Source organism: Crotalus tigris, unplaced genomic scaffold (genome assembly GCF_016545835.1).
Source record: "Crotalus tigris isolate CLP2741 ecotype Arizona unplaced genomic scaffold, ASM1654583v1 scf7180000018565.659758, whole genome shotgun sequence".
Lineage (NCBI taxonomy): Eukaryota > Metazoa > Chordata > Lepidosauria > Squamata > Viperidae > Crotalus > Crotalus tigris.
Window position 1 is genome coordinate 586,869 of NW_024097078.1, and position 9,761 is coordinate 596,629.

Consider the following 9,761-nt stretch of genomic DNA (forward strand, 5'->3'; position numbering starts at 1 on the left):
ATCCTGGGACCCTTCTGCTGGTTAGGAACTGCTAATTTATAAACGGTTCAATTTTGGAAGACCCAACTGAGTAACAATCAATTCATCAAATGCAAATTTTAAGCAAAGCCCTCTCTGGGGCCCACCGAAAGAGATGTGAGTGCTCAGTACAAACTGCATTCTAGATAATATTCCCAGCAATTTACACAATAAAAAAAACATATAAAAAGCACCATATAACAAGGCAACTAATTAGCAAAATCAATCATAGGCATAAAGTGCTTGGGGGCAAGGTAGGGGGCTGGGATGGATTTGGGGTTTGTTTGAATTTTCCATCTCTCCCCCTTGGGTTCTGCCCAGCCCCAGCTCTCCTTGTTCCAGAGCTTTCATAGGCTTCCGGGCTCAGAAATACTCACCCATAGAGGCATCTAGAGCCAAACACAGGATCCAATGTCTGATCCCATCCCCTCCCCTTGTCAGAATCCTATCCACTCTTGGAGTGGGGAACTAAACAAACCTATCATCCCAACATCCAGTGGTAAAGCAACTTTGTAGATTGCAGCTCCCAGAACTCTTTGCCGTTGGGCAAGCAGGCTGAAGCACATGGAATGTTGTGGTTCCTCTTATCTGGAGGACACCAGTTTGCCTGAACCTGATCCAAAGAACCACACATTGCATCCTTACTTCATTGGACTAAGAAAAGGTATTCAGTGTCCACATCAAGGGTCCCCAACACCTGGGCCACACACTGTTAGGAACTGTGCCGTACAGTTGGAGGTGAGCAGTGGGGTGAGTGAAGCTTCATCTATATTTGCAGCCGCTCCCCAACGCTAGTATCTCCACCTCAGCTCCATCTCAGATCATCAGGCATTAGATTCTCGTAGGAGTGTGAACACTATTGTAAACTCTGCATGCGAGAAATCTAGGTTGCACGCCCCTCCTCCCCTCCCCCAGTCCATGGAAAATTTGTCTTCCACAAAACCGCTCCCTAATTGCGAAAAAGGCTGGGGACCGCCAGTCTACTTCACAGACTGATGTTAGAGGGGAAAACTTTTGGGTCAACTGGATGGGGTTAAAAGCTGTATTCTAACAACGCAGCAAATGATTTTATGAAAAAAGATGTGGATTTTAAAATACTTTATTCTCTATTAAGTGTTTGTGTATTCCATGATTGTCAAAGAAAACCAATTTCGGTTTCCTTACTCCAAAATGCATCCCATTGTGATAACTTGCTTCCACACTATTCAAAATGCCTTTAGGAAAAAGACTCTGGCACTTGAAGATGTTGTGAGGACAACAACACCCCTCCTTACAAACTATCTGCTTCAGTTTACATTTCAGAAACTAATTCAAAAATTATATGAACAGCTGCACAGCGGATTAGATTCCTTTTAAATGTATGACTTTAAAGGGCTCAGGCTGCATTTTTTGTTTTTCTCAAGGACGTCATCCTGCAATCAACTTCCCACTAATGAGACAAATATATGAAAGTCTCCTTCAACAAATATGGCTACACCACCTGCTCCTTCCTCAAACAGCATGCATATTTAAGTAAATGTCACAGGAAAGGGGGGAAGCATTAAAAAAAAATAATCCAGTCTATTTATTCTACACGAAACAACACCCACCCCCAAAAATCATGCCGTCAAAAAAAAAAAATAATAATAACGCCTGCATATTCTAGTGTAATACCAAAAAAAACATTGGGCTAAAGCAATTGGCACTACATTGGTGAAAGACTGCCCTCTACTGTTGAAATCTAACACATGCATTCATTCCAACTTTGGTTCCCACTAAAAAGCAACTCTTCTAAGGAGATGTTTATCTTCTTACAGCCTCTTCCTGGATTTTAGTTTCTAATGTGTGGATATTTTTAACAGATTTAAACAGTAATTTCCATCAAGGGGGAAAATTCATTTATATGTCTTTCACTTTATACTAAATAAAATCACTAGTCTCAAATTTATTGCAAGCAAGATATCATTGAAGCAGATCAGGAAAGTAAAAAAATGAGAGAGGCAGGTAACAACCTGATTTGGCCAGGGGTGAGTTGCAACTAAGTAAATAACAATTCAGCAATATGCAGATAGCTTTAGGATGCTCACAGTTAAAAACAAGATTTAAAAATTTACTTCAAGGTTTACATGATCCCATTGCAGCTTTGCCACCCATTGTCAAGGGGACATTCTTCATAGTTGCTCTATTTATGATTTGCCATGAAAAATATACTGTCCTCCATAAAGTGTGGCCCACAATAATTTTTTTCCCCAAGCCCCTTATATGGCCAACAAGCTGTCTTTAGTAGCCTAAACCCAAAAGGCTACATCATGTTCCTTTTTTATCGGTATTCCATCAGCAATAGAAGACACTTTTTTTTGACGCAAGCAATTGATTCTCAGCCTCACTTCCTAAAATATATTTATATTTGAGCTTTTTTTTTTCCTATGGGGCCCTTGCTGCTCTCTTGAGCTTGATCATTTTCTTGCAGATGTTTTATTACCCAATTAGGTAACATCATCAGTGCTAGAAGGGAATGGGGGTTGCTCCCTTTTTATATACTATTGGCTTGCCCTGTCAGTAAAACACATGCTTATGGGAGTGTTGATTGTTTGATCTAGTATTAATCTTGGTATTAATTTCTGCTTAATCTCTGTTGTTTAGTTCTGTGTTTTGAACTTGGCTTGGTCTCGGTTGCTCACAGTTTCCCAGTTGAAACTATGTTTAAGTTGTCCATGTGTTTTGAAATACAAAAATGCTAGAGAATTTCTGAAAGCCTGGCAGTCTGACAAATCAGGCATCAATAGGCACCTAAACATCTACATATGGTTCAAAAGAGACAATCAAAAAGCCCAAAAAGAAACAAAAAGCCAAAACAACTTCTCACCAGGAATCAACCAGGTAAGCAGAAATTAACATCAAGATTAATACTAGACCAACAATCAAGAAGTAAACAATATCTCAATCAAGGAGCTACCAACTCAGGCAAACAAGTTAACAGTAAACAACAGCCTAATCAAGGAATCACCAAGAACACTCTCACCAACATTGACAGGGCAAACAACATGTACATAAACAGACAGTAAACCCCATTCCCTTCTAGTACTGATGGTGTTACCTAGCTTGATAATGAAATGTCTGCAAAAAAGCAACCAGACTCAGAGAGCAGAAAGTATTCCACAATTCAACTCGGAGCTACAATATCTTTTTTTCCTTCTTTGTTGCTACTTTAAATTTCATATAAACATATATTTTACTGATTAGTGTTTCTATCCTTTTCTCCTGTTTTATAAGTAACCCTTGAGCTACTACTTGGGAAAAGGAGAATAGTGAAAGCTGTGTAAATCTGACAATTCAGAAGAATATCTAGACAGAGTAACTGTAACCAATAAACACTTGATAAAACATCAGAGGAAGCCACCAGAATCATGCTTTGAACTAGGGCTGTAAAAAGACCTATTAATGCAGTTTTCTCTGTCTCAGTAACTTTACGATGTAACTCTTCATCAACTCCCAGAATTCCCTGACCAGCTGCACAAGAAGCTCCACTTCATCTTATCCTACTGTAAATAGTGGACAATTCCAGGAAACAAAGAGAGAACACATTTCTAGAAGATGTTATGGTTATTTTTCAGCCACTGATACAGTTACAGAAATAAGAACCCTATTGGTCAGACCAATGGTATTTCTTAATCCAGCCTCCTATTTCCTGTAGCAAGCTAGACAGATATGTTAGCCATGATACTTTGGCATAGATAACTAGTGACAACTTTCTGGCCTTGTGACCAGCACTGCAGCAAATGGTAATACTGTACAGCAACATCTGGAGGACCACAGATAATCTATGCTACACTAGAAGAACCCGAAGGCTAGACAAGATGATGTGATCCTGCAAGTTTTGGATATGCTATGCCTATATAACACACACACACACACGCACGCACACACACACATGGATGACTAACAATGGATTTTGCACTTAAATAATTTCTGTAGTTGAATGACTATACTAAAGTAATCATAAAGGTCAGGTTTCTACCACATGTAGGTTAAATTATATTTGGTTGGTTTGTGGTTCATTGTCAGTGAATGTTTTACTCAGTTAATCCACATTTCTGGAACTGAACCCACTGAACCATCAAATGACTGAAGGCGCTGGATTTTCCTAGCATGTTAGACTAAAAGATCACCATAATTAATTTATAAGTCAGTTACAAGCATAACCACACTGATTTCCATGCTTCATGGTTGTTGCGTGGCTGAAACAGGTAAAGGAAACCTTTATGTAAACTTTGAGTTCCTTGAAGTAAAATTTACATATGAGCATAAATAAGAAATTTATTCCACATTTCAAGGATGTGTGATTATTATCTAGCTGGAAAATTGGATGGTATACAAAACACAGAGTTTCAGAATCTGAAACTATGAACCAAGGGAGCCCTACAGCTTGCAAAGACTATAGGTTCACTTGGACATGCTTCAGGGACCTGTTCCTGACCAAATGGAAAACCCCTTTACCACTGTGGGGAATATCCTACTGATCAAAACTGAATTTGCAGCACAATATGTGGACCTCTGAAGACAGTAGAGAAAATTGTGCAAGGCCTCCTAATAATGCAGTGAAATGAGGGAGGAGGAGGAGGAGGCAATAATAAAGATTTCAGGATAAGAAAGATGGGCCTCCTGAAAAATCAACTGCCAACTTTTGAGAATGGCTTCCGCTCTTAGGAGTTTGACAATCTCCTCTGCAAATTATTTGGTTTATTACTAATAAGTGGCTATTATTTTATCATTATTGGAGATTCGTCCCATTTTCTACCATAGAAAAATAATACTTGGTGGCATAAAACCAATGTATCAAAACCCACACTGGGCACTCTCAAGCCTTGGAGAACCTCCTTTTGCAGACCCCTGGCTCGAGCGAAAAGCCATTGTAGGCAATTAGAAAGTTGGATTGCAACTTTCAGTCCTTAGCCAACCGCCCGGAGCGGTTAAGAAGTGCTAAATATCTGGGGGAGGTTAAGGTCTCTTCCCCAGAACCAGGACCGCTTGGTCTCTCCTCCTCAGATCCCGGGACCGGTTCGGAGGCAGGAAAGAGCCGGGAGTGCCGACCCTGAGGACTGGATCTGAGGCGCGTCGGGAGAAGGGATGGCGCAAGAATGGCGCAAGCCGGCAGGAGGGGACCCCCTTTCCCTCCCTCACCTGCTCGTTGCTCATGGCTGGAGAACCGCCTGCTTGTCCCTAGGCTGAATACTAGAGGGAGAAGGAAAGGGTTGATTGGGCGAGGGGGGGGGAGGAAGAGCGCTTGCCGCCTCCTGTCTCTTTCTGCTCTCCGGACGCCAGTCCCAAGCGGATTTGTGTTGCAGGGAAGCCCCGTAGCCTAGCAACACTGCAACTCAAATCGCGCAATTGCCGCTCGGCGCTTCTCCGCCTTAAGAATACCAATGAATCACAACATTCTACTCGCAGCCGTAAAGCCTAATTGGCCGGGAGAGAAAAGGGCGTGTCCTGGAGAAAGACTCTCACCACTGATAGGTGCTTTTGGGGGGGGAGGAGCCTGCGGATGAGCTGATTGATAGAACAGGGGGTTAAAATGTTCTCTGGGGAGTTCGCTTGGCTAGCAGAATCGATAGGTGGTCGATATCTGACGGATCGATATTTCAACGCTTTCCCCCGCCTGAAGGTATTTTTGAAAATACAATTTCTTCAAACGCACTTCCTTGTGGTTCGTCATTAATTTTTACAGTGTGCTTTATTTTCTTCTTACACTAGCTCTAATGTGTCGCCGTAATTACTTAACAGGATTGGAAGGAACCTTGGAGGTCTTCTAACCGCTGCCCAAGCAGAGACCCTATACGATTCCAGACATATTACAGTCTCGTCTTAGAAACTTCAGCGTTGGAGTACCCAAAACTTCTGGAGGGATGCCTTTCCACTGGTTCTGACTTGTCCGAAATTTTTTCCTTAATTCTAGGCTGGATCTCTCCTTGATAAGTTCCCATCTGTTATTTCTTGTCCTGCCCTCCAGTCCTTTGGGTTATACAGTGCTTTTTTTCTTTTTTTTAAAAAAAAAAAGTGCCGGAACTCACACGCATCATACAACCCGCCTTGCCTACCCTACAAGGTTCCATTCAAAAAAGGGGCCGGAACTCCGTTCTGGGCGTTCTATGACAAAAAAAAGCCCTGGGATTATAGGCTGTACTCCTCTTCTTTGTGGCAGCCCCTTAGATATTGGAAGACGGCTATCATGTCATCCCTAGTCCTGTAAGAACTTTGGGGGAAATGATCAATAAAGCTGGATTTTTTTTTAACATTACATTTTTTTACATTTTACATTATTTTTACAATAAGCAAAACTAGAGCTAAGTGTGGGCAAGTGTTGTATCTGTGACTTCAAAAACACATTTAATAAATGAGAGCAATGATAAATAGAATGTCATGCTAGGAGAACCTAACTGGAAAGAGTTTCTAAAAGCATAATGAAAGGGCAATCATGTGATCCCAGTGAAGGGTGGGGAAGAGAAGTCAACAGTAAAAGCCAAGGTTGCTGCCGAAAATGAACAAGTGTTTGTCAAGTTTGAGCATGTAATGCAAGGAGTGGTTGCTGACCTTGAAGAAACTTAAATATTCAGAATGGGAAGGATTGCAGTCTAAAGAAAGAAATGGCTATCTGCCCCCAAATAGCAATTATATAACCATGAAACTGTAGTTCTGGAAACCTTAAAAAACATCTAACCCTCTGCAATGTGCAGGAAAATCAATCAGTCCATCCATAAGGCAGCCTTCTGGTATCTTCTTACAAACCTTTAGAAATGGGGAACCTACAACTTCTACAGGGAGACTGTTCCACTTTATAGAAATCTTAAGGTCAGGAATGTATTAAAGATATATACATAACTGCATATAATACCCACTATAATACCCAGTCTTAGTTGTTCTGTCTATAGAAAATAGTTGTTGACCATATTCCCTGTAGATTCTCCTTATGAACCTGAAAAAACATGGCTACCATTTCTCCCTTCTGTCTTTGTTCTTGACTGAACATCCCAGATTCATTTTGCCTCATTAGGCATATCTTCAAGTCCCTGTATCACTTCTGATGACTTCTTCCAACCTTTCTATACCTTTTGGAAATGTGGTGCCCATAATAATACTACAAATGTGTTTTCACCAGAATCACATAGAAAGGAACAGACTTCTTGTGTCTGTTACAACTAGCAGAGTTGCCATGAGAAGCAAGGCAGAACTTGTGGGCATAGATCTAGTTGCAAAGTTTTGTAACTGGAAGAAGTCAGAAGCAATGGAAATAGGAACTTTTGAGTTGTGAAAATTAACAAAGGCATAAGATACCTTTGATAGAGATCAAAGGAAGAAATAGAGGTTACTTTGCAGACAGTGTAAGTCTTGCAAGGAGTAGAGAAAGAAGAAATAAAGTTCAGAAATATTTTAATATTTTGAAAAAATATTTAAAATGTGGAGGTGAAAGTGGAAGTCTCAGACTTTACACACAAAAAGAGACATATACATAGATATAGAAAGATGAGGAGTTCTGCCTGCAGAATAATAGCATAAGAAAGTAGGGGGGAAATGGTTAGCCCTGGAGGAGGCAGTTTGCGGAGTTAAAGGCAGGGGTGTCAAACTCGCAACATCACATGACATGTTGTGACGTATCGTGACTTTTTTTCCATTGCTGGCAATGGGATGGGCGCGGTTTCGGCATGACGCATCTGGCCCACGGGCTGGCAGTTTGATACCTCTATGTTAAAGGATAGATGGGACAAAGCTTTCAAGTTAAAGGCGAGAAAAAAGACCCTTCATAAATAAGAGGTAAAAAGAAGAAAGCATGGATTTTCTTAGCTGCCTCACAAAGATTTTACTCTCTCTGCAGTTACAAGAACGTAAGAGGACACATCAGCTGGCATGCTCAGCCAATGGCAAGACAGAAGGGTTGACAAGATTCACCAACAAGAGGATCACTTAATAGATTTGGTTAGGTGAGAACTTTGGCTTACAGGGCCAAGAGAACAGAGCTGGCCTGATTCAGATGAACAAAGGTAAAAAAAGTTCCAATCCTTGAAGATTAATATGCCAGAAAGAGAAGGGGAAAAAACATAGCTATGTTGTTCCTGTTCACCGACCTTGGGCATTTTGCAAGGGACATTTGGTTTGACTTGGTATGTATTCTGTTTTTGTAACATACAGTACCTTTAAGGAAATTGCTCAGTTGGTTGTGAAAGAACTGCTGTCTCTAAGCAAACCACTCAAGATTCAAAGATAGATTCATTCCCATTAAGTTCAATAGCTACTCTTGGTCACATTTATTCTTGTAGAATGCTGTTTTGGTTTCTTAACGCAAGGAATAAAATTAAGCTGTTCATAACTAGAGTTTTATATTTTCCTTATTGTCTCTGTGGAAGAAGAGGCATTTTCTACCACCACTAACCACCTCAGAAATACACTGGTAGGAGACTTGGTAGCGTAGTCTAAAGTGAAATCATACAGGAACTGAAGGGATCAGAAGCAGCTCCTGTATGGTGTTAAAACGAGTTACCGATGGATTAAAATTGTTTTTATCAAAACATGGAGATTTTGGAAATCAAAAGAAAACCTTTTGCTTGTACTTTTTAAGAGTTTGAACTCATTGTTAACTAATGTAGTAATTCTTTTGGCCACTAAGAGGCATTTGTTCCCTTTATAAACAATCTCTGTTGAACAAATTTCACTGTTTTTACAGGAATATCCAGTATATGGGAGTTTCCGAGTACTGTTGATGTGCAACTCATCTTCATGTAATTAATCACATTATTATTTTCTTCCATGAATATGCACTTTAAAAATTAATCTATTATTATAAACAAAAGCATTCTTTGAAAAGTTTTCCATCTACTAAAGCATTAGTAACATAATAGTTATAATAGTTCTTTTAAAATTGTATGTTATGTATGCATACACTTTTGAGAGCAGACAGCAGAATTTCATTTTTAATGTGTGCCAGTGTGCCCACAGTAAAAAAATGACAATAAAGTTTATCTATCTATTTCTGACTCCATTCTTACTCCATGTGATAGGCAGAAAGCAGGCAGAATGAAGGAGACTTATTCTATTATATAATTTTTGTCATCCAATGTGATTGCAAAATTCTTCATTTGAATACTAAAAGGAGATGGCTGTTGCTGTTGTTTTATAGAGAGAAGCAGCTGGTACAAGGCCTTCTCATGAAGCCTCTCCTCACCTGGAAAAGAGAGAAGGTGAACAAGACTGTCAAGAACAATGCTAATTTAATTGCCTTATCAATATGTGCTTCACGGCAGTGCTTTTCTTGGACATCCTAGAGCACGATGGAGTGGTGCCAGACATGAGCTGCAATGAGAGGCCCCTGTGAAAGGCTCTTTGTCATGGAGGATAGCTGAAGGGCAGTGTAGACCTTTAACAAAAATATCATTGTGAACTTTGCTCATGAAGACAGAATTGGGATTCACATTATTATGGTGTCTAAGCCATTATTAAGATTTTTCATGAACTTTAAATCAGGCCACTTGCTCAAAAACAAATCCCAAATGCAAAAGCAAACTAAAGATTCAAAATTCCATGCACACTTACACCAGTTACAGAAGTACTTTAGAAAAAGAGAGCGAGAAAGACAAAAGTCCAGGGTTCCACATTTAAAGGGATTTCCAATGATTATCCAGAAACCCTAGATCACCATTCCCCAAAACAGCAGCAGGTAAAGGTCTCAGCACAAAAGGATCCATTTTCAATTCTTGGGCTGAGATGGGCATGTTGTG

General features: G+C 40.1%; 1 protein-coding gene across 5 annotated transcripts in view; it reads right to left on the reverse strand.

The window, feature by feature from the left end:
* DNAH7 (dynein axonemal heavy chain 7) overlaps nt 1-5,299 on the reverse strand; it is a 160,283-nt gene extending 154,984 nt beyond the window's left edge. For 3 of the 5 annotated variants that reach the window (XM_039354618.1, XM_039354617.1, XM_039354616.1), the window contains exon 1: nt 5,179-5,288. In XM_039354618.1, the coding sequence (XP_039210552.1) occupies nt 5,179-5,193 (15 nt within the window). In that variant the 5' untranslated portion in view covers nt 5,194-5,288. Of the gene's footprint in view, nt 1-5,178 lie in introns of all 5 variants that reach the window. The other 2 variants (XM_039354619.1, XM_039354621.1) reach the window with 2 other exon arrangements.
* Nucleotides 5,300-9,761: the final 4,462 nt, after the last annotated feature.